Here is a 25,098-nt window from a genome sequence, read left to right as displayed (position 1 = left end):
AGCTTTTTGGCGCCCGTTCTTGCGTTTTGCGACGTCGTTGCCATCGGCGTCGCCATTGTCCTTCGTAACCAGCACCGCGCCATTCGCCGCTGTGAGTAACCCCCCCCCCCCCCCCTCCGCCGTAGTTTTTATTATCCGGTTGCTACGCGCCCTCCTGCCACCGCCGTTCGCCCCTGCTTGTAACCTCCCCCTCCTCCTCTTCCTCCGTGGCACCGACGGCGCGTGTTCTCAGACTGCTGCGCGCGCTTCTTCACCCACCGGTATCGCCTTTGCGTGTACCCCCCCCCCCCCCCCCTGCGTGGCGGCGACGGTGTTCTCCTTTGTTCTACGGCTGCCGAAGCGCTGGCTCGACATCAGTGGATCACGGTGCGTCCATCCCAAGCCGAAACGCAGAGCCACGTTGATTTTACTCGCTAGCGGCGTCAGTGGCATCAGTACGTCGCTGCTATCTCTTCGCCGCGCAACGTTCCTATGGGCCCACACGCTGCCTCCCACGACTTCCCGATAACTGAATTGCTCTCTTCGCTCCTCCTCCAATGCCAGCTCTGTGCGGCGGTAATCAGAGCGCCAGGTTGGTGTCGGCGGATCTCCATATGTGCACCGCCCGAGTCGAAACGCATACCTAAATCTACCAAAAAGCTGAAACAGCTTGTTATATGCGCTCAAACATGGCGTTAGGAAGTAACGTGATCGTTGGCAATTTTCTGTTTATCAAATTATCGCTGGCCCCTGGCCTAACATTCTCACACTCTACTATGCATTTATTTCATGCGTGGTGCCGTCGCGTGCAAATTTGTGCGGAAGCCTTCTTTACTACGAGTAGCCCGCCTTCGTTTCAACGTAGAGGAAACGTGGCTAAATATTTTTGGCGGCTCCACCCTTCCTCACATGACATTACCATACATGATGGCTAGGTTTATAGGTGACATGAAATAAAAGCAAGGCACCTTTGAGCGCCTGTTGTGGCATCTGTTCCTATTGAGAAAATATTTTTTTTCTTTGATAACTTTAAGGCTTCTGTATAGATTTGAAGGTCGCTTCGCATTTATCCGCATGGCAGCAGCGGTACGCTCCTCAAGAGTTTCTGCAGCTCTGCGTGGAAGCAAGCAAAGCACTGACCATCTGTCTGAGCAGTTGCCCGAGGTTCTTTGGTGTGCAACCAATGTCGCCATTTCATCATGTTTTAGCGAACCTGCGACACCAAAAAAAAAAAACTTCGGCTGCCCCTCTACGACTGTAGTAAAGTAGGGTACTACTGCAACGCCTACCACAGATTGTTCCCAGTTCTTGGCACACTGCCTGAAATATAAGTGAGCATGCAGGACACCTGACTAACAAGAGATGTTGATTTCTTTGTCATTGGGCAATGCCTGGACACCTAACTGCTGACAATAAACTTTGCTTCGGATCCTATAATATACGAAAATCATCTACGGTCATTTTATGCTGATAGGCCACCTGATCCCCTGGGAAATATTTCCTAAGTCATTTAGGCATGTCACCGACTGTGCCAGGACTACTGTTTTCTGCGCACCAAACACCTATAAAGAGTGATCAGGTTTGAAGCAGTCATCAACTATTACTAAACACGTCATTTTGAAAAGAATGTATTTAGAGAATTGGCTAATGTAGATGTAAGAGACATATTTCGGTTTAAAAAAATAAAGATCGGTTTCAGTTGAGTTTCGCCTCTCAGCGAATCCCTAAGAGAGAATCTTAACAGCAACCTGAATAGACTTCTGTGCAATGATGCAAATGGATAAAGGTTAGTTCTGCGTTGCTAGGCAACCATTAATTTCCAGCTAATACAACATTCAAACTTGACTAAAATATCTACACTAGCACTTGCGCCGCGAGAAAGTAATGACGAACAACCTATAACTTTAATAGCTGAAAGACACAATATTACGATTTGTCATCGCCAACTTCTGAATAAAGTAGTAATGTAAAAAAAATGAGATGCTTGTTAAAGAGTACCTGAAGTCAGCTTTCATCTTCGATAAATACATCAGCGCATTTGCCAAAAGAGACTTTAAAGTAAGATCATTTTTTGTATTGTCACCAAATCTGATTTTCGCACCTACAGCGCTGCCGCCTGTGTCCGATTCTCAGGGCACATCCAGGTGCAAGGCGTTTTCACATATATGAACTCACATTCATCATGAAATCAGTGACGAAAGAAGACTACATCAAAGCTTATTTCTATCAAAACAGACAAGCTAAATACTGAGGCGGAAAACAGACTTGTGGGTTCTTCTTGTTTTATTCTGTGAGGCCCGACTGCTTAGGCACTTCTCAGAAGTCTTCGTATTCTCCAGATTTCCAGTGGTGCGTAAAGGGCGTGAACTGCCACAGGTCAGGCTGGCCCTCGTGTTTGTCCTTCAGGCCCGACGTGCTCCAGCGGAAGGGTGGGACCTGGCCCCAGGTGGGGCCGCCGACAGCCGTGAACTCCAGCTTCGTGAAGAGGCTCAAGTTGGTCAGCTGTTCAGGGGTTGGATAGCAGACATCAAGAGAAACAGAACAATAAATAAGAAATTCAATACCTAGACCAAGACTAGCACATAAAATGAACATTTGATATTGCTTCCATTTGTGTAAGCAATGTCGGCACAAATGGAGTTGCAACTGGCAAAGCTAAATGAGTGAAAAATGAAGAATGAAGGCCTATGGTCCCACAGGTGTACCTAGATTTAAAGATTTTTACCCAAAAATGTAATGAATAAATGCAAAGCATGAAATATTAATTACAAGCACGTGAGAAAGCCTTCGCGACAGATATTATAGAAAAAAAAGTGAAAAGAATGAAGATGCTACTGCGCAAACAAACAGAAGTAATGCGAGGAACAGTGGGGCCTCATTCAGTTATAGAATGGAGACCATAAGGTCAAACGGCCTTAAGCCCATAAGATCATACGACAATAAGGCTGTGGATATCAATAAGGTCTCCATACGAATGCAGACCCTCTTCAGGAAGAAGTGTCAACTAAGATATGTACACTCAGGTATAACCCTCTTGCAGCTTTTATTCATTGCCCCTACAATTAGACTGTCTACAATTGTTTTGTTTTATTTTTCAGATTACTGCAGGCCAATCAATTAAAAATATCCCAGAAAAATATTTCACTTTTCAACCGCCTCACGATTTTCGTTTAAGCCCTGGACTATATTGTACTAGTAGGAAACAGAAGACAGACCCAGAACAGAGCGTACAGAAAAATTGCATAGGCGCCGAAGGTAGAAGAAAAAAAAAAACTTCTGTTTCAGATTATAAACAAATCAGCTTGCTCATATCACCTAACCTTAATACAAAAAACGTTGAATACCATTTAAAAATACCACGGAACAATATGCCGATATTTTTAGATTTTATCACACATCTGCCAAGCATTACATTTCATGAACAAACGGTGGACCGCGCCCTGGCAGGTAACGCGACTTCTAACTGCGCTTCTGCGATAACTTCTTGCGATTAAACCCTGGCAGGCTGGACTACCCTGAACTAGTAGCATTAGTCACGTAATGGAGCACGGATATAGGTGATGTATCCTCCGGTACGACGTATCTTTTTGCCGCGCGAAATTTCCAGGACTCAAAGCTGGCATTCAGTACACGGCTTGTGATACGCTGAAGTAAGCTTAGCTGATGAACAATTAGCTCTTGCTTTACCTTCCACGTTGCCAAGGAAGGATAAGAGATCAACGGCCCTTTAATTTTACTTTGATTCTGAAGTGTTTTGAGGACGTTATTAAACGGCTTAAAGGCGGTGGCTACCTTCAAAGCATCGTTCATTGCTGTTTAATGGTAAAGCTGTGCTCAAGCCACGCCACATACTGTGGGCGGCGTTTGACGTACGCCGTCAGTGACACGTTGATCTTGGGGCCCCGGCACTGGCGTAGCTTCATTTCTTTTTCCCAGCTGCTGATAAGCTTAAGCGATGATATGGTTGCTGTTTGTAACTGTAAATTACATTTCTTTATTTTCAAAAAGGTTGACATACATGGATGCGACTGCACTCCCAACTAACAATACACACCGGATACACTATAGCCGCGGTAGCAATGAGGAACAAAAACAAGAATGAAGGCTAGTATACACAGGATAGCTTAATATATTCCTGAAGCGTAAGTTTCCTTTCAAAAAATTAGTAGAAAATACGCCGAACACTCCTATATTGTATTGTTACGTCAATCACGCTGCGCCGCGCAGTGTTGCGCGTGTCCAAGAGAAGGACAAAGTGAACGGTGGCGCTTGTGAAAGAGGACAACGAAGTGGTGGCGCGTAGACTCGTTCGGGACAAGCTTTGCTGAGACTGTGCCTGAGACTGTACGTAGCTTTCATGCATTCCCCGAATATTCTGTAAATATTAAACCTATTCCCCCATAACAATATGAATTACAAGTGCATTTTTACTCTTTTGTGAGAGTAGAACCGTTTACTGACAGGATATGTATTTTAGCGGCTTATTTAACAAAGCGCTTTTTACATTATGAAACAAGTTAGTCATTGTCTTTCATCGATTTTTCGTAAGAACAGTGTGGTCCTTTGAGCATCAGCAAAAGCGGTTTTTGCAATGCTGCTTTAGGTGGGCAAAGATACGTCATTGATTCGGTTGATTCAGTTTACTGAGCAGTCTACCATTCTAAGTGCTTCCAGGATAACTGAACCATGTTTCATCAAACGACATAAATTTCATAAAATGCACGCTACCTCAGCGTTTGCTGTTCCAACATGCACTAAACATACCCGCTGCACATGAATCCTTTGTCACTGCTTGCAATTCAAGAAAATATCCAGCCCGCGTGACGGAAATGTATCAGTCTTTCTAACTGCGCTCGGAGGATCGTCAGATATTGTTATCAAGACCTAATTCTTATGGTCAAGATCGGTCAAGTAAGGAAGCAAACTGAACACCAATCCGGAGACATTACACAATTGTAAGTGCCGCTGTCTGAAAGCAGTTGGAAATGTAAAATTGTTTGAACAGTTCTCTGCAATATATATTACAGACGTTTCTCGAAAAGATATCACCAATAGAGCAATATCTCTACGCGGTATTTTAAGAGAGACATACACTTTTGAAAGGCAGATGGAGTCTTATATTGATTTCAATATTCGCCTCTTGAATTCTGCGCCGCCTTCTGGCAAACACTTGCAGTCAGTCAAGACAACAACGAATACAAACTGGGATATGTACCGCATAGAAATGTTTTCATCGCTAGGTTCCTGCACGTAGCAAGATATATAAGAACGGCTTAAATGGGCATGACGTTTCTTTTTCAATTACCTACAATGGCGTGTAGTGTATCTTTTTTTTTTTTACTCTGCGCCCCTGTGGACAATTTAGTTGCCACAAGCGGCGCACATATTGCGGGACGTAAATTCCAGTGAATGCCGATTTGATAAAAAGATACATTTTTATAGCAATCATTTCTTTTTTAGTGGAACGGCGATAATCAGCTCAGTTCAGTCGTTCAGTCATGTCCGACTCTTTGTGACCCTATGGACCACGTCACGCCACGCTTTCCGGTTTCTCACTATCTTCCTAACATCACATAACTTCATCTGCAGCGCCTCGAGGATGCCATCTAACCATTGCGTTCGCTGCCTACCCCTTCTCCGGCGACCCTCAACCTTTCCCAACATCAAATCTTTCTCCAGCGACTCCTCTCTTCTCATCAGATGACCAAAGTAGCTGAGCTTTAACTTTAGAATTTGACCCTCCAATGAGCAGTCAGGGTTTATGGTCGACAATATCGACTGATTTGATCTTCTGGCCGTCCAAGGAACTCTCAAGAGTCTCCGCCAGCACCACAATTCAAACGCGTCAATTCTTCGGCGGTCAGCCTTCTTCACACTCCAACTCTCGCATCCATACATCACAACTGGAAAGACCATAGCACGAGTTATACGGATCTTGGTTGGCAGTGTAATGTCTCTGCTCTTAACTAGGCGGTCAAGGCTAGCCATGGCTCTCTTTCCCAGAAGCAGGCGCCTCCTAATTTCATGGCTGCAGTCTCCTTCCGCGGTAATCTTGGAGCCCAAGAAGAGAAAATCTGTCACAGCTTCCACTTCTTGTCCCTTGATGCTCCAGGACTTGATAGGGAAAGACGCCATGATCTTTGTCTTTTTAATGTTCAGTTTAAGCCCAAACTTCTCACTCTCTTCTTGTACGCGTATCAGAAGTCTCTTGAGTTCTACTTCACTTTCAGCCATTTAGGTAGTATCATCCGCATATCTAAGGTTGTTGATACGTTTTTCAGCAATCTTCACTCCAACTGAAGACTCGTCCGGACCGGCCTTCCTCATGATGCACTCTGCATATAGGTTAAATAGGCAGGGTGACAGTATGCAGCCTTGCCTCACTCCTTTCTCAAGCAGAAACCAATCAGTAAGACCATGCCCAGTTCTGACTGTGGCCTCTTGCCCTTCATACAGGTTCCTGAGGAGACAGATAAGGTGAATTGGAACTCCCATCTCTTGGAGAGCTTGCCACAATCTGCTGTGATCTACGCAGTCAAACGCTTTCGCATAATCAATAAAGCAGAAGTAAATGGGTTTTTGGAACTTTCTTGCTTTTTCCACGACCCAGCGAAGGTTGGCAATTTGGTCTCTAGTTCCTCTGCCCTTGCGAAATCCAGCTTGCACGTCCGGAACCTGCCGATCCACATACTCCTGCAGCCTACCTTGGAGGATTTTCAACATCGCCTTGCTAGCATGCGAAATAAGCGCGATAGTGCGGTAGTTGGAACAATCTTTGGCACTGCCTTTCTTTGGAATGGGGATGTAAACTGACCTCCTCCAATCCTGTGGCAACTGCAGGGTTGTCCAAATCTTCTGACATAATGTATCTTGTAATATATCTTGTATAATGTAATGTAACGGCGATGATACACTAGCTGATTGTTGCATAGGCGTATCGATCGCTAATTGGAAATAATACTGGCATAACTATTCTTCTTGTCCCATCACCACTACAATGCAAGGTTATTACTTCTAATCCGATTATTAACCTTCCAATGTGTGTGCATCTTCCCAAAATGACAACATTAGCAAACTGGCCTTGATAACAGAGTATTGTGCATTTAATCCGTGAAGAACACATCTGTGCGGTAAACCTGCTCTAAAGTTTTCTAGCGGCACAAGTGACTGAAATATGCCTTTAATTTCGCTGAATTCTTCAAAATATCTTGTGGAAAAAATACAACAGAAATGAAGGCCCCGCCATGTAGCGCATAATGCAATCCCCGCGTTTCTAATCTCCTCATAAGGTATATAGTTGCCCTTCCTTCTCTAAGGAGAAGAAATACAATGACTCCTAAAGGAGCTCCATTACATTGCTAAAAAACAGGCCCCCTCTGCTGTCAATTATTGACAAAGACTCTACGTCACGTAGTGTCGCCAGAAGCTCTTTCACTATAATGCTCATTCGTAATCTACTGTACCTAATAAAAGTTTAAAGAACCAGTAAATAGAAGCCCTTACCTTCATGTCAGTAGAACCATGTCCCCTGTGGCCTAGCGCAGCAAATGGGTACTTGCCATCGGGAGGATTCAAGTCGCTACGGGCCGAGATGGCATTCTCAGCGCTGTACGGGGGCGTGCAGTTGCAGCGCGACAGTGGATCATTCTCGTAATCATTGTACCTACGGAAGAGACGAGCGAAAATGCACAGCTTGCAATGAATGGAAACTTGTAACTATATGCAAGCATAAGAAATCCATTGGATATCTACAAAGATTATTTAAAGCTTCAATGTTTATACTAAGGAGATTATGTATATGTAGCAAAAGGCTCCAAGCACCAAAACGCTCTCCTGTCGTGCACACATGGCTGTAGTGCCCTTGATGTTCGCAGACAGCCATAGAGGTGTCGCTTGGTGGAACTCGTTTCTCGGCTATGGTGTCCTTGAGGTTCGCAGACTCCCATGGAGGAGTCAAAACTCAGCAACCCGTCTCTGGCTTGGCTTAATTGAGCTTCCGCTCTTTAAACTTTGTTATCTCTGAGTTGAACCTGGCTTATCAGTACACCATAACAGAGGTTTCGCTTGTATAAACGGGCTTAGACGAGCTTCGCCACCCCCATTTTTGTTTAATTTCGTTTTCGGGCAAAGTAATGTGGAATATTTGTCAATTCTGTGTGGACACCTACATTTATATGAGGTACATATGCCGTCTGTTCGAGTTCCTATCATAAAAAGCCATAAAATTGACTAACGATGGATTCTAAATCGGAAGCGATATGGTATCACGGCACCCTGAACGCTGCGCAAAGAACGATTTCATCACTATTTTGACTCGAAATAACGTGCCCGTTTCCTCCTACACCGCGCTTCCTAAATTGGGCTAAGGCGACGGCGACCACTCATCAACCGAACGCGCTGTACACGTTTCACGTAAAAGCCTGACTTCTTTACAAACGTGCCTCAAAAAATGCGCACATGATTTCGTCTGAAAATTCTAACGCAGCCCTTCTCAGCGCATCTTCCAAGGTCATTTCATACCACTTCGTTTCTCACTTAGCACCTATCCGTTGGTGAGATTGGAAGCCAGTTCGTGTAAGGGATTCGAACTGACGGCGTATGGTCCCGTAACTGCAAGTGCGGGTGTCCATCGAATAAAAAAAAACTTTGAGTTCACTGCAGAGATCTGCATGAACAAATGCGAAAGCATGCGCGTTGGCTGCTTTTTAGTAAGCCTTGGAGTGGCATGACTCAGCAATTCTGACAGTCATGAGAAGACACTAGTCAAGATCATGACCTTCACTTACACGAGGCGTGGCGGCCTCCAGTCATGCACACTGGATCGGCAATCTGACTGACTAATGACAAGTGACTGTGACTCATGGCTAAACATAATGACTCACATGACAGAACTAGGATTGAAATGTCATTTATATAGCCCTTGTCATCCTATACACATTCATGACTGCCAGCCTCATCTTAATGTGACGGCATATCAGACGTTAACCTTCGCGAACATAGCCAAGTAAGTAAGAACATAGCCTTAACAATAGATCCTGCGCCTTTTATTCCCCCCAAAACGAAACCAACTGAAGGCGTTTAACACTGCGAAAATGTGCCAGTCTCTCATTGTCACACCTTAAAACAAAACCATGCCGAACAGAGTTTTCGCACTTCTTCGCAGTTAAAACGCGAAAATTTTAGCGCTATAACGCACAAAGCACATTGCACTGAAAAGGTGTCGCTGCTATCAACTGGCATTGCTCCAAGAGTCGCAAATTGTGTAGAAAAACACGCACGCTATCGCGTCAACTCTAAAGCGGTGCCTAAGCTTTTTCCTAGAATTGTTTGTGTAATTTGAACTGCATACCGCCTGCTTGTGACCTTCAAATAGCGCGCCTCGCTACCCACTTGTTCTTCGACTTCCCTTACAATATGTCGACAGCATGCAGTTATGGCAAACGTTAGTAAAGTGAATAAAGTTCCGCAAAGAAGTGAATAGAAAATAAAAAAGATATGTGAATTATGCGCTCGCTAGAACTCGAACCGACATCTTCCCGCGGCCCAGTCGAGTGCGCTGACCACTACTCAACACCAACATTTCCATATCGCACTAATAATATACAGTATTTACACAAGAACCCCCAGTCGTATTTGACTAAAGCAATCTGACTAAATTTCAATGTTTCAATGCGCGGCAGCCAGTCAGGCGCTGGACTCGTAAGTTTGATCATTTCCAATAACTTGCAATTCCTTTCTTAAAGTATTCTCGTACTTACCGTAGGTCCACGATCTGCGTGAAGTACAGGCATCTTACATCTCCATATACTATGCTGGCCCAACACCATTAAACATCATAAGAAATAACATGCTTGTTTCCAATGTGGAGATACCTGATAAAATGAGGGTAAGTGGAAAATATTTCTTTACAGTCCTTTAGAGCACATTTCAGAAGAAAACTGCGTCACCGCAGTCCAAGAAAATAGGCTCAATAGTTTCGTCGTTTCTTATTAGTAGACATTACCGTACTCCCCAAGGCACAAAAGTCATTGCTCTTGCAACCACGCTTTAAAAGTTAAAGAGTTATGAACTTCCTCTCTGGCTGTTGATGTGGAGGAACGAACTCTAGACCGATACCGGAGACAGAGCCCATAATTCTCTTTAGCGTAAGACCACCGGATGGGATGAGGGAAAAGACAGCAGCGTCACTGAGGAGGAGAATGAAATGTCAATGGTGGTAGCACGCTAATGATGCGCTCGCCCGCTTTGTGCATGTCACCGTGCACGTGGGCTCGGAGCTTCTTTCCGCATCACTATGGGTCTCAGTGTAGTGAACTAGAGTAATGGTGAGCTAGATTAATCTAGTTCACTATATAGTTTCGACGCACCAGGTCGGAAGACACTACAGCAGCTCGAAATGGTGCTCTTTGTAATCGCCATTTGGAAACAAATCTGGAAATACGGTCAATGAAGAAACTTTCAGATTTCCAGGAACCATATTGGAAGACATGTGCTGTGGTGATTGAAGCGTGTACTATGGAGGCTTCATAGCCAGGGCATCTAGTCTGTAGTGCGAATAGATGTTAGCCTATGGTCGAAAAGGACAAAAATCTGGATGCCAAGGGAAAGAATGAAAGCAAAGGGCGGCGGAAAGTCAGGCAGGCGGATGAGGTTAGGAAGTTCGCAGGACACAAGTGGCTGCAGCTAGCACAGGACACAGTTAATTAGAGAAAAATGGGAGAGGCATTCTTCCTGCAATCGGGAGAGTAGGGCTGATGGTTTTGTCTATTAGAGTTTCATGCAATAGTCTCTGAATAAAATACTTAAATAATTTAACAAAATGTCCATCTAGGCTTTCACTTTCCATACTTAGAAAGTTATGAGCATCGCCAGTGGTCTTTCCCTTCCAGCACTCCTCACGACAGTGAGGCAAACTGAAAATCAGAGTCGCAAATGTGCAAACTTGAACACTTTGGCAACAACATTTGCCTCTAAGGGATATCTTACAGTAAGGTAGGGAGCAAAATATATTGGCTTCATTAATAAATTTAGAGATAATTTCTGGCTCTCTACCTTGCTTTTTCGCCCCGCCGCGGGGGCGCAGTGGTAAGACGCCCGACTACTGTGCCGGAGTTCCCGGATTCAATTGATTGATTGAAAACATCTTTATTTATTCAGTATTCTCAGAACATGTCGGTGGGCCGCCTAGTCCGGTAGTCCATTGGCTGCTGCTGCTGCGCTGGCCCTCCCCACCAGCCAGTGCTGACGGTCAGGATCATTGCTGAGCAGAATAGCCTCCCACTGCTCCTCCGAGGGGTTGGGAATGGGGTCAACTAAGGGATTAAATTGGCATGCCCACACCATATGGTAGAGGTTAGCTACCTCTCCACAGTGTGGGCACTGCGGAGAGTATAGTGTAGGGTACCACAGGTGTAATTTAGCTGGTGTTGGGTATGTGTTGGTTTGTAGTCTCCTACGGATGTTCTCTTCTAACTTATTGAGGGATTTGTGTGGTGTTGGGTACTCCTTTCTGGCTGTTCTGTATGGCGCGAGATTGTCAGCATACACTGCTAAACCTATCAGGTCACGGCACCCTTCATGGTCATCAGGGGGAGACGCCCGGTATAGAAGAGCTCGGGCATGCCTGTGAGCGGCTTCGTTTCCTCCTGGTAGTTCCAGGTGACCGGGAAACCAGATGATTGATGCTTGGTTTGGTGGGTGCTTAGTTAGCAATGACAACCTTGACTTATGAATTAATCCGTAATTGAAGTTGCGACAGGCGTTCTGGGAATCAGTGAGCACAACGGCGTTGGGGTTAGATGCTACAGCTAATGCACTAGCTGCCTCCTCTGCGTAAGTGGGGTTAGATGTTTTCACCGAGGCGCAGTTCACCATCGACCCCGCAGGCGTTGAGACTACAATAGTCATGACTCCATTCTGTGGCCCTGCCGCGTCCACGTAAAGGGTGTTAGTCTGCTTGTCCCATTTCTTCTGTAGGGCTTCCCCTCTTGCTATCCTCCTCTCGATGTTATATGCGGGATGCATATTCCGCGGAATGGGGTACACGTTGATGCGTCTTCTCACATCGCGTGGGACCTCTTCCCTTTGGTCAATTGTATAGGGCTGATTAACATGGATCTTCTCGAGCAGTTCTCTGCCGGGTGTTGTAAGTGCGAGCCTATTGAGTTGTGAGAGCCATTGTACTTCCCACATCTCTTCGGGGGTATTATGTACTCCTAGAGCCATGAGCTTGGCCGTTGGCGTGGAGTTCGGTGGCCCCAGGGCCGTCTTGTAGGCTTTCCTGATGAGTGTCTCCAACTTTTCAATTTCCGACCTGGAGAGGTTAAGGTATGCCGTCCCGTACATTATCCGCGAGATCACGAAAGCTTGCACTAAGCGGATGGTGTCCCTTTCCTTCATGCCATGGTGTTTATTTCGGATACGATGTATCATCCGGAGGATTTGCTCGGTGGATGTTGTAAGCTTCTTCAATGTGGTGGTGTTCTGTCGCCCCTGCGGGATATACTGCCCTAGGATCTTGATCTCCGTGGGTTTCTGTACTGGGTGGCTCTCTATATACACCGAGATGTTCTGTACTAGGGGTGTCCTCGGGTTCTTCGAACCCGACTACGGCTGCTGAGTTTCGATGGTGGCGAAATGAAGGGGCGTGCGTGGGCTGTGCAATGTCAGCGAACGTTAAAAATTCCCAGGAGGTCGAAATTACTCCGTAGCCCTCCAATACGGCTCCTCTTTCTCTCTATTCACTTTCACTCCCACCTCCCTCCCTTTACTGTGCTGGTCAGGTGTCCGCAGAGCAAGTGTGACAGATACTGCGCTTTCCCTTCCTGTGAACTAATTATTATAATAACTTAGCTTTTCAAGTTGGCTAAAGATTTGCGAAAAGAATTTCTTTTCTGCTAACTTAGCCATTTTTGCGGAAGTCAACAAATATTGACATTCACGTCTACGCCCATCCAGTAACGTTCGCAAATTTTCTGCTCACACCTTTATAAAGTTCTCTTTAACCGAAACGACGTCATGCAAAAACAGATAATTTCACGGAGGTCTGTTGCAACATCGTTCATCCTTTCCTATACTTTTTGAACACACATATATTTTCAAATCTATAATTTCTCTCCATTACTAGGAGAATATATAATAAAGCGAGGTCGCTTATAATGTTAACAAGCCGCTCTTTCAATGATAGCTAATGTCATCTCGTTACTTCCTATAGAGCACACCCCCAGAAAGCTTAATCAAATAACTGAAGCTTCAAGGACACCCTTGCCGGTTTGATTGCTCAAGACGGTACACAAATACCTCCCTAGCAGTATGTAGATCGAGGAATTTTCTGCATATCGCTCAGAACTGGTACCGATAACAAAGCTAACACATGGATGCGGGATCAAGAATTAACCTACTCCCGTCTGGTCTCTGATTAACGACACTATAAATTAACCTTGCATTGGTGTTAAAGCTATCGAAGAGAGGATGAACTTTAACGAACTTTAACGCATTTACGTTGCCTATTTTGAAACGGTATATTCGCTACTACACTTTTCAATCCTCTTTGTTTCTCTCCTACGAGAAGATGCTTCCTCATTATCTTGCCAGACACCCTCTCGGATTATGCAGCTTTTATTTTGCGCGTTTTATATCTATTTTATTCCAGATAAACCGGCCGATAAAGTAATTTAAAACTCGGTCCAAGAAAAGCAACCAAGTTTCTTCGAGAGGATTGGCTGCATATTTAGGATATGCTCACCAGTTCGAAATGAAAGACTGACGGTGGTAGTTAATGCGAATTAGTGCCTGGAATTAAAATTTCAATGCCAAATGAACGAAATCTACAATGATCCTAGCTCTCACCTCATAAGCGCGATCATAGAGTCCATATCGAGCACCTTCCCATGGTCCCGCTTGAAAATGAGCGCACGTGGTGTCTTGTCGTAGGTGAACCAGTCGCCGAACTTCCTCACCTGCTCCGGCGAGCCGCTCATGTTGAAAATGAACTCGGAGGCACTGTACAAACAAAGGCACAGATATTGAAGCAGTGCCCCCAATGTAGCCAACTGTAATTATGCCTATCCTCCTTTTGACCTCTTTTAGTTCATCAAATTATTTAATCCAAATGTACTACGATTACCGCAGTTGCAAAGCGGTAATAAATTACGGCGCACGAAGTTATTCCCGGGAACGAGGAGTAAAATAAATTGCGCTTCATTACTTTCTTTTTCATATAAAGAGACCGACAAAAACAAAGCAAAACCTAATAGAATAATGCAGACGACCAGGGCCATTCTACTAGCCGCCACCAACGCTAGATTAGATGGCGACGGCTTGTCATCATCTGTTTTACTCATAGCATGTGCTAGCCTCACCTGTTTCTTCACCTGTACGTGGCTGCAATATTTGCAGGGACACAACAGTCCGATAGCTACCTTTAAGATATCTCTTCATCTCTTCATCAACAAGTTTATGTAAGCTACGCTTCTGACGCGCCGCCACACATGCATTACTTCCAAAATTGCATCTCGGACATAAGGTTCATCCCGTAAAAGAAGAATGGTACTTTACGGGACGTTGTAGCTTGGCCAGTACGACTGGGTTCGCAGCACGTGTGTGGCATCCGTGATGTTGATGTAGTGGCTGTTGCAGAGAGGAAGAAAAGACACAGTTGAAACTATTTTCGCACAAAGTAAACATGTAGCAGGTGTATCATAGGGTACAACCTTGCTGTGCAGCAAACTTAAGGCACTTTTCACTGCATGATTCACCGAAGCATTGCGGGGTCGTCAGTAATTTTTGGAAATGCCCTCCAACAAATTTCGCCTCTTTACCGTGCTATTCTTACTATGTCAAGTTGTATTACTGCCGTTGAAGATTGAAAAATACATTTCGTGGTGACTCTCCCACTACCGTTATGTCAGGAACGCCAAGCTATTAAGATATCAAACCGATTACATCAGGCAAACTAGTCAAAAATCCAGCTCTATATAAGAAGCTCATGTCAAGCCACGGCAATATATACCAAGCTTGAAGCAAAGCAAAAGCCTGTTACATACTGCATCTAGCCAGCCCATGTGTTTCCATCACTGAGAGCAAATAAAGCCTCAAAGTTTTGACACGAACCTTTCTAAACTAGCACCATGTGGACTAACTTCCTATCAAGTTGCCATCGAAACAGATGAAATTATATTGATAATAATCGTACCAGTGTTATAAGAAAGAATTTAACTAATCCTTGCAGTTTTTCCCCACAAATGAGTGCCAGTCAATCGCAAATGAGTGCCAGTTATCCCCCGCATCGACTGCGTTCAGAAAATACTACCGGCGCTTTTGAACGTGGCCTTAATGATATAAAATTATTGCAATTATCTTTGCAACCTGTCTTTATTCGAAGGTAGGCTTTACAGTTGGGACGAAATAAATGAAAACATGTGCTGCTTTTCTCAATAAATACACACGGGCTTCGTTTTGCCAGCGAGCCCAATGACGTGAGATCTGCTTCCACTGCAGCTGCATACGTTCATTTCTATATCTTTATATTGCTCTTTGAAGCCCAAAAACAATAAAGTAGCACTGATAGCAATTAGATCCCCCCTCCCCCTTCCTTCTTTGTCCCCTTAAATGAAAACTGTGGCGAATCCGCGGCATATAAATCTACTTAACGATCTTTTTTCCTAATGATCAATTTCTTTAATGGTAAGCGATAGCTTATTTGGGAACACTTCGGGGCTTGAATACTTACATTACCTAACATACAAAAGTCCCCTTTGTTTGCAGTGCCTTCGCTATGTTATGTTTCAAGAGCCTCATTGAAGAGCCAAGAACTCCAAGGGCCTTGATGATCCTCTTCAGCCATTTCTCGGTATACATGTAAAGCTAAAGTTGATTTTTAAGTGGTGAAATTGAATAAAAGCTTATTGGGTATTCTCACCATTACTCAACCTACAAAATCTAAATTATTAGTGGAACTGCCAAAATAACTTGGCTTTAAGAAAGCTCATTTTTCCTGAGCATGAACATGATTTGTTCACAATCTTACGGCAGTTGCTCCAGCACGTAAAGAAGACCATCTGGAAGCGGCTGCCCAGGCTTGAATTTCTTGTAGTCGACTACCATCCACTGATTGTTGTACCTTCAGCAAATTTAAGAGTGCAAGTAAGAACGAGTGTAATTGCAAGACATAGCAAATCGATCAAAGATAAAAAATGAAATAAAATGGAGCTCAGAAATAGGTTTTCTTTATACAAGTGTTCTGGGTGCACGTGCAGGGTACAGAATTAAAAAAACCTCCTGGTCAAAAACGTAACGCCGGGTCAAAACAAGGGAGAATGTAATAAAAACACGGAAAAGGATATGCTGAAAGCTCGAAATGTTGTATTTCCGGAAGAACAATACTGTGCATAGTATATCGGAACACTTATTTAGGCTTTCTACAACCACACGAAGATTGGCTGCCGTTTACTACAGTAACAATAAAGGAGAACAGCTAACTGCATTGTCTTGCATCAATGCGAAATATTTACGGCGAGCCCTGCCAGCAGCAGCCTATAGGCGCTTTCCTGCAATTCTATTGTTGCACCTTCGCACTGAAAAGAATAAGCATCTCTATACAAATTTCAAAAATTAGGGTCCTGAGACTCTCCACTCCAAGTTATTCGTTTTGAAAATAGTGTGAGAACTGAACACAAGACTCAGGTGTCTGCTTCTGCCCTCGTTCATTCAGCCTTTAAACTCTTTATAAATTTCACCAATACCGGCAATTACTGCTCCTGACAGGCAATGCAGCATTATTGAGGGCACTCTGCTTTCAGCCTGCCATGACCCATGCCTAATTTCTTGTTCTGAATGGATGCTAAGCACAGTATAAAAGAAACTTGCATGCATGAAAAGTAAAGGGTATCCGAGCTGCACAAAAGACATGTCTATAAGAAGCATCTACATATTAACACGTCGCAGTGTTGTTATACGCGACTGAACTACAATAAGTCGAACTTTTTTACTCCCTTGTTGTCAGTGAGACATCGAAAGAAAAGATCGCCCAGTAAAAAAAAAAGTATTACGCAAGGCTTAAAACGTGTCGAAATCTAGCATTCATGGTGTCGCATTGAGAGCCTTTCCAACAGAACTGTTTCAGAGCATACACTACTCTGCATGCTTGTGACGGACGTGAAGTGGCTGTGCACAAAAAGAAAAGCTGGCGGCAAGAACTTCTCGATATTGTGGCCTGCTCATATGGGCCGTTCACCAATACCGGCATTTACTGCCCCTGGCAGGCAATGCAGCATTATATATTGTACTCTCCTTTCGACCGGTTGTGACCCATACCTAATTTCTTTTTCTGAATGGATGCTAAGTACATTTTAAAAGAAACCTTTATGCATTAATTAGAAGCAAAGGGTATTCGAGCTGCGCAAAACGCATGCCTCTAACAAGGACCTGCATATTACCGTATTGCCAATTTTATCTGGAAATTAATTACAAATTCGCACACTGGTTTATTGTCTGATTACCTGAAAAATGCTCAGTAATTTTAAAATGAAATCGCATCTCGTTACATTCCCTGTTTTTAGAAAGTTCACTTGCTTTCTATTTTAAGATTATTGTCGTTTACGTTAACTACGAACAAAGCCTCCAATAACAAGTTGAATAGGCATTTAAGTACCTTTACTCTTATAGCCAGTCTTGTCTGAAGGTGCAATCTAGCTTTGTTGTTCAGATATCTGCTCTTGAGTAGTCTCCACGCATGTTGTTTTTAAGCTGTGTTCTTATTACATCATGAATTTTAGCCAAATATTACAGCCCGCTAAGTGAGAAGTGAGTGACACCACCAGACACAGAATCTCTGAATCAGTTTTCTCCTTCCCCCTCACAAATACCGTAAACAAATAAGCGTACTTAATGAGGTTGTTACTTAATGCTGGCTCACTCAAAATTTTAGCACCTATAAGCACATAAAACTCTGTGCATCGAAAAAGAAAAAGTTAGTTTGGTCTGGGCCAAATTGTAGCGATTATACGGACAAGGCGAGCAGACACTACTCACGTGCCGCTGTTGTGCTCAGCGAAATAATCTGTCCACTCCTTTGCTGTAGTTGCTAGACGGTTAGCCACGATGTTCCTGACGTACTCCAGATTTGTTTGAGGTGTGATGTACTGGTAGAGGTCAGGATTACCGTTTCCGATGGTCGTTTCCATGGTAGCCTAGACAGTGATATCGCAAGGTCAGAAATACACACACTAGTTATCCACTCGAGGCTGCGTCCAGTTTTCTCAGAAAACAGGATGCTCGACACACCAGAGATATAAGTCAGTGTTTTCCCAGAATGCCAGTTAATCAAAGAAAACAACTACATGCTACCGTTCGATGCGTGTGAATAAAACAGATAATTCAGATATTGCGTAGAATTGATAAAGAAATGGAGCAACCCCAAGCGCCAAGTCCACGCTGACGGTCAATGCCGTTGGGATGTGTGAACAGAAAAAAAAAAAAACATTTTACAGCTATAGCTCCTAGGCGGCACATATCAACTGCTTGTTTTGGTCATTTTGTAATGTTACACTTCCCCACTCCACTCAGGGTGCGAGGGTCGCCGTATCGGAGGGCTCCAAAAAAATCGATCACATCTATGGGTTTCCTTGACGTGGAATAAAATAACAACAATACAGCGGCGCCTTGCGCATCTCCTCCACATAAAATGGGCCTTCTCGACCGGGATTCAAGCAACGTTTTATATCACTGGTCGAGCGCCCAGCCATTCAACCCTCTCCGCGGGTCAGAAGGCAGGGTCCAGTCAGCCGCAGGCTCATTACAAGGTACTCCATATATACAAAAAATGTAAATCGCAATGAAAAATTGTGCCGCTTCAATGCCAAGGACGGCCCTCGTGCTGACCCGCAAGTTGTAATATAGCTGAGACATTGTGTCGGCCAGCTGTTCGTAAGCTTCAAAAACCTATAGTTCTCTTTCCACACGTTTGGTGACGCTGTGGGAACATGACGTGAGCGCACTATTGGTATTGCTTGTGCTCTCACTGTTTTTGATTTTTTCTTCAAGCAACTGTAACGCGCTGCAAAAGCTACAGCCGCAGAAGCAAACAACCTGCAATGTTTCCTCCTACTTTAGACAGTGATTATCGACGGCGACACTCGTACAGCAGTGGCCTCCTTCTATACCATGTTCGCGCACGTCAGCAAATGTGAAGCTTTCTCCAAAAATGAATGTCCGCCTATCACACACTCTATGCAAGCATCCTAGAAATACATTTGCGATGAGCTGGCAGGATATATATTTGCCCCCCTTCAAATGATCGCTGTTTGCCTACAGTGCGCTTCAACTCTTTTTAGGCGATGGCCCAGACGCATTTCAGAACTACTGTGCCAGACATATGCTGATGTTGCAAAAATGTGTACACGAAATTTGGCATTCTATTGCGGAAACTTGATAATTACGACATGAATTTCAATAGTACAACAGTTTGATCACAAGGGGATGTAGCTAATAGTATGCTTTTGTATGCTTTGTGTTAAAGTAACGTTGTTCTCAAAATTTCAAAGAGGGAAAGCCGAGCACAACGCAATTGACCGCCTTGAAATCAGAACATATTGGTGGGTACCATTGCGTTCCATGGGATCAAATTCTGAACTTTAAATATTTGAAGATGTTACCCGTAATATGGGAACGGTGTTAAACCTAACCTATTCCGCATCCTGGTTAAGAAGTGAAAAGTGTTCGTAACGTATCCTCCCAGGCATTTCCTTCTTTCATGTGCCAACTAGACATTTTAGTGATGTGATATTTCATAATGCGCACACGGTACACATTCAAGAGGACACACAGGACATGTCTGCCTGGTGATTCTCACTTGCCCCTAGATAAGGGTGAAAACTATCGATTCACCATTCTTCAGCTATTGAAATTTCATCTTAAACACTAGACGAGGCCATACGCACTGTCTTGATGGACGTCGCATAGAATGGCCCCTCTGCCTACAGATTCCGCATTTAACTTCCTGCTCGGAGCAATACTTGATATTACCAGAGTGAGAAGCTTACCAGGCCAGATGAAATGAGGTAGAAATCATCGCCGGAAAATATTCTGCCTGGAGATGACGAGAACGTAAGTGTGTGGCCCGGGATCAGCTCACCTGCGAAGAATTATTCCAACCTTATAACATCATAAATAAAGTTTGCTATTCCCACCCTTTCAAATCCACTATTACAGTAATGTGAACAGCAATAGAGTAAATGGGTGCTGAGTTCTCGGAATTTTTGGAGGAATAAGACGAAGCTGAAAACTATTAAACATTTCATGATAGCACGAACGTCTTTCCCTTTACGGATGTAGCAGTATTTTCAAGAGAACATAACGAAGGTCACGACACCGCATTGGTTCCTTCAAAATACGTAAGGCACTTTTCGGGCAAGTCAGTTGTGTGGACGCTTTGTTATAAAAGTCATACAGGCTATTTAATAGTATGCAAAGTTTTGGCATCACTAGATAAATTTGGAAGTATGGAAACTAGATCGGGACGACGCTAAATCTTAAAAATGCATGCATAACTTTGTTTAAAAACAAACACCGCCATCTGTCGCATAGAATATTTCAAATTAAAAAAAGGCTGAGTCAGTAAATGATCGTTTCCGACTACATTTAAAATCCACTGAATTTGCCAAGAAATATGGTATATAATGATTCATTACGTCACTGAAAATAACGATCCTACAATGAAAACTATAAAACTGCACATGCTAACTTGCTGATAGCTTTATAGTTTATTTTCTATTTGTTTGAAACACCGTGCAGGTACTTGTGTATAAAGAAATAAGCAAAATGTCGCAGCAAAATTTGGAAATAAATATTTTCTCACGAATTCCACTACCTAAAAATATTACCTTGTTAAAATGTTTCGTACAGAAGTTCTCCTATTTTGCGTTGATGTCTGCAAACTCATCGGTGGGTGGGGTGCCCACCAAAGGCAGCCACCCCTAGGAAGCCAACTCGCTAAAAATTCATTTTCCACCGGTCACGCTCAGATACTCCCATTATAAGCAGCCGCCAATAGAAATGCAACTACCAGCCAAACACCGCCAGCATACAAGGCGAATTCTAAGTGCACTAGGACGCCGGATGCATAAACATGTAGTCGAGTCTAACATATATCTATTATTTCTAAATCAAAAGTCAGCTAATTATCCTTTATGGGTTTACAAAGTCGCAATCATTTAGATTTTGTCCTTTCTGTAGGATCAGAAAACTTGCCTTAAGGCTTTGAAATTGTTTCCTTAATCACTAAAAAGATTCGCCTGTCTTTGCAATCGACAAACTTTTACAGTGTTAGCAGTAGGGCTTCAATACCGCCGAAAATCAGTTTTCAGTGTGTGTACTGTCTATCATGTCATCATCACGATCATTCATCTATCAGGCGGTAGTTGTACAGTGAGAGAACCAGGAACCGTTACGTCGGAAGATTTTATGACGTCACGGGGCCGCATATCAAGGCCAAACTAGCAAGAGCTGGCGAATAGGGAAGCACATTTACGATATTAATCGGATCCACCCGACCTTCTGCCTCGACTCAGACATGATATTCTTAGGATATGCAAGCACTTTCATTCGTCTTCGTCAAAGCGGGGTTTCATATCTCTGTTGGGGTAGTTTCACACAATGCACAGTGGTAGATTACGATTTTATGCTAGTGAATGTGTGTGACCCCAAAGCGATGAGCTAGCGCACACAATTTGCATCTGGCCTGACCACACTGAATTGACAGCCGTATTTTTCCAGTGCCAGTTTTGGCCACAAACGACTTAGACGTAGGTCTTCCGAGCACGACGGCTGAGGAGACTGCCATAGCGGTAGCACTCGCCTTCATACACCACATGGACACATGTTACAGACATCCCACCAGTCCGACATACACAATAATCACAGATTCACAAGCTGCGTGTCGCGCCTTTGCAAAGAATACATTATCTTTCGAGGCTTCACGCGTGCTCTCACCTGTAAACTATGATACCTTTCCCATTGTTAAAATTGTTTGGACTCCTGGTCACTCCTCCCTTCCTGGCAACGAGAGTGCGTATGCGCTCGCCCGAGCAGAAACCTTCCGGGCGCTGTTGTCGACGGAAGCGGAGGGGGAAGTAGACACAGAGGACGCCAGCACAGTTCTACAGTCTTACACCCACATTACACTATATTACCGTACGCAAAGAACTCTGCCACCGCCGCACCCAACACTCACCAAGGCCGAAGCTGTGGCATGGCGACAACTGCAGACTCACAAGTATACAAATTTGTACCACAAACATTTGTTCTTCCCCACCCGCTACCCAGACAAATGCCCCACCTGCCAACAACACCGACCTACACTATATCATTCTGTTTGGGCCTGCCCAAAGCCACCCGGCGGCATTCCACCTGTACCTCACCCCACCCTCTCATCTTGGGAAGATGCCTTGTCCCGCACGGAGCTGACCGAACAACGCCGGCTAATCGAGCGGGCCGAGAGGATTGCCGTGGCCCATGGGCTTATGGACTGATTTGTATTTATTCTTTCTGACACCGTTTTATTCGCAACAACCCGCAAGACCAGCGACAGCTGTTCTGGCGGGCCTGCAGGATTGAGGCGGCACATGGAGCCCTGGACTGAGGGCTCCACTCAGGAAGAAAAGGAACTTTATATAATAAATGTTTTTCCTCCTCCTTGTCCTTCCGGTAAAGTGCACAAGTAAAGCATTACGTCCACCTAATAGGTATTCCTTAAGCACTCCTTTTGCCGGCCCAAGGCGTTTGCGCAGTATTTATTCATTTTGACACCTTAAGAACCCTTTTGTTTGGTTAATTAAGGGAATAGAGCAGGAAGTAATACGGTTGAATAGGGAAGTAAACATGATCGCATAATGGCCACACCGAAACGAAAAACAAAAAATAACGCCATGGAAGCAGACACCCAAACAAAAACAAGCAAGGCCCAGACGGACATTCACAGTTCACATGCGAGCACTTCCAGTTGAATACTGCGCAACAGCAGTATTAAGTGGGAACAGTAACTGAAAAAACGCCATATCTCCGTACATATTATAAATAGCACTCATACAAGATATAAGCATTTATATTCGATACTCACTTAAAAATATTTGTCCTCTCTTTCCGCGAGGCGAATTTGGGGGTGAAACGTTTTGCGTTTAGTTCGTTTTCTATTTTGGATTCATTTCACAGGCACCACACTTTATTGGTTTTTTAATTCGCTCTAAATTACAACTGGTTTGTCGTAATCACTAAATGACAAAATGCCCCGCTACATATATATATTATTATTAGGTTTATCAGCAGGGTAGAGCGCAAGGTTATTGCAAAGTGAACGAGACTGCTGAAACAGCAGTCATCTGCAGCCGCAATTGGTAACGAAATAACATCAATTTTCACGGCATTGCAGAGGAGCACAACCCTCATCATCCCAAATTTTGAAGGGATGGTTTGGAGGCAGTTTACTTTTTCCACCTTCTCAAAGGGCAGGGCAGTTGGACCAAGAATATTGATAAACAAATGCACTGCGACCGGAAGCCGAAAACAACATTTATCTCTATTATCGACATTGACGAAGTCTGCCCTTGTTTCACCATCTGCAATGGCTTCAGAAGCTTTGAAACGTAAAGTGCCACATGCTGAGCGAAGCGACTAGAAACCCAGCCCAAAACGAACACCCTTCTAAAGGACAAGCATCCAAGATAATATAGACAAATGAACACCTGTTTTGAATATATTACCTTTGAAATTCAGTGATGTTTAGACGGTTAAGTGTTCTTTTTATGTAGGGCTAATGGAGGATGCATTCATTACGTCGCTCGGAGTGCACTTCGTATAGCAAACGTTCTCAGCTTGCAATGTGGACCACATAACGAAAACGTAACAGTATAGATCTTATTATCTGCTTGTTTAATTTGTCTCCTCTTATTTCAGCGTGTTATGCGCGAATAAATTTATCAGACGATGCTCAAACAGTTCACGCCTCGACAAGCTCACGAAACTCTGGGCATTGAATATCTGTTCGAAAACATTGGGACACGAGGGGTTCTCTAACGCGAATGGGAAAAATTCAGCAAGAACTGGAGCTAAGACAGAATGGCAAAGCGGGCCAGCTGTAAATATTTCAATCAAAAATGTATTTCTAGAGACTAAAAATAGAGCCAGGAATCCTCATAACAATTTCAGCCAGCTGTTGCTGAACTTAGGAAACAGACAGACGTCCATTTACCATATTATAGAGGCCATCCTTCGGCACTTTCAAGCACTGATCGTCACAAACGTTTGGCATTTGGAGTATTGATGGGATTAGGTAGTAGTACAACGACTTTTTCAAAACCAGTGCCATAATTTGTAATAAAATAGTATTCGCCAATAGATACACGCTCTGCATAAGACCGCCCTTGAAAAATATTTGCAAAACATAACCAAATACGATGGTAAGTGTTAGTTAATGTTATGTCAAAAGTATGCCATTGCCTTTCTTTCAATCGCTTTCGCAATCTCATTGCTTCAAAATGCAACATTTCAAGAACCAAAATACATAATTTGGTTCGCGATTCTACTAGTCAGAAAGAAGTGAACAGACCCCATTTTTATCTTATAACACTGTATATTTAGTTCTTGATAGTGCTGAAGGGATACTATGTTAACACGCGCCCAATTCTTGTGATCCTTGAGGCTACTTGTCGGGAACCTATACGCTCCATTATTTCTTTAGGAAAGAGGTAGCTGTACTTGAACAGAGTACTTGATTTATTCTGCGTCCCTGTGTCGCACTCTCATGTAACAATAGAAGTCATCCACAACAAGCAACTTGGCCGCACTGTTTATTGCGCTAGCTTCTCGGCAATGCGACCCAATCGTACAGCGGTGACGAAGCCTCAGCAACAGTTCGCCACATTCCCATAGTCATATGAAATATGAAGGAACAATTTCATCATAGCTTATAGTTTTGCTATCAACACCATAGTCCGGTTACATTGCATAAGTATGAGAAATACATTGTGTTTTATTACCGTTAAAATTTTCAGATGCTTACAGAATGCTAGAGCACGGGCTTAACGAGAAGCGACTTAGCTAAAGGTTCAGTAGACCCAGACATCAGAA

General features: G+C 43.8%; 1 protein-coding gene across 1 annotated transcript in view; it reads right to left on the bottom strand.

The window, feature by feature from the left end:
* Positions 1–2,244: 2,244 nt before the first annotated feature.
* The window catches only part of LOC146188578 (putative phospholipase B-like 2), a 43,166-nt gene continuing 20,312 nt past the window's right edge, over positions 2,245–25,098 (bottom strand). Inside the window, exons 6-12 of the mRNA XM_084603857.1 lie at positions 20,019–20,110; positions 18,010–18,167; positions 16,007–16,099; positions 14,536–14,607; positions 13,828–13,980; positions 7,483–7,642; positions 2,245–2,481 (exon numbers count right to left, since the gene is read on the bottom strand). Coding sequence (XP_084459983.1) covers positions 2,296–2,481; positions 7,483–7,642; positions 13,828–13,980; positions 14,536–14,607; positions 16,007–16,099; positions 18,010–18,167; positions 20,019–20,110 — 914 coding nt within the window. The 3' untranslated portion in view covers positions 2,245–2,295. The remainder of the gene's footprint in view (positions 2,482–7,482; positions 7,643–13,827; positions 13,981–14,535; positions 14,608–16,006; positions 16,100–18,009; positions 18,168–20,018; positions 20,111–25,098) is intronic.

The sequence above is a fragment of the Amblyomma maculatum genome, chromosome 5 (genome assembly GCF_055883805.1).
Source record: "Amblyomma maculatum isolate TAMU_Amacu chromosome 5, ASM5588380v1, whole genome shotgun sequence".
Taxonomy (NCBI): Eukaryota; Metazoa; Arthropoda; class Arachnida; order Ixodida; family Ixodidae; genus Amblyomma; species Amblyomma maculatum.
Note: the sequence above shows the minus strand (reverse complement) of the source record. Positions and strands in the feature narration are given on the sequence as shown.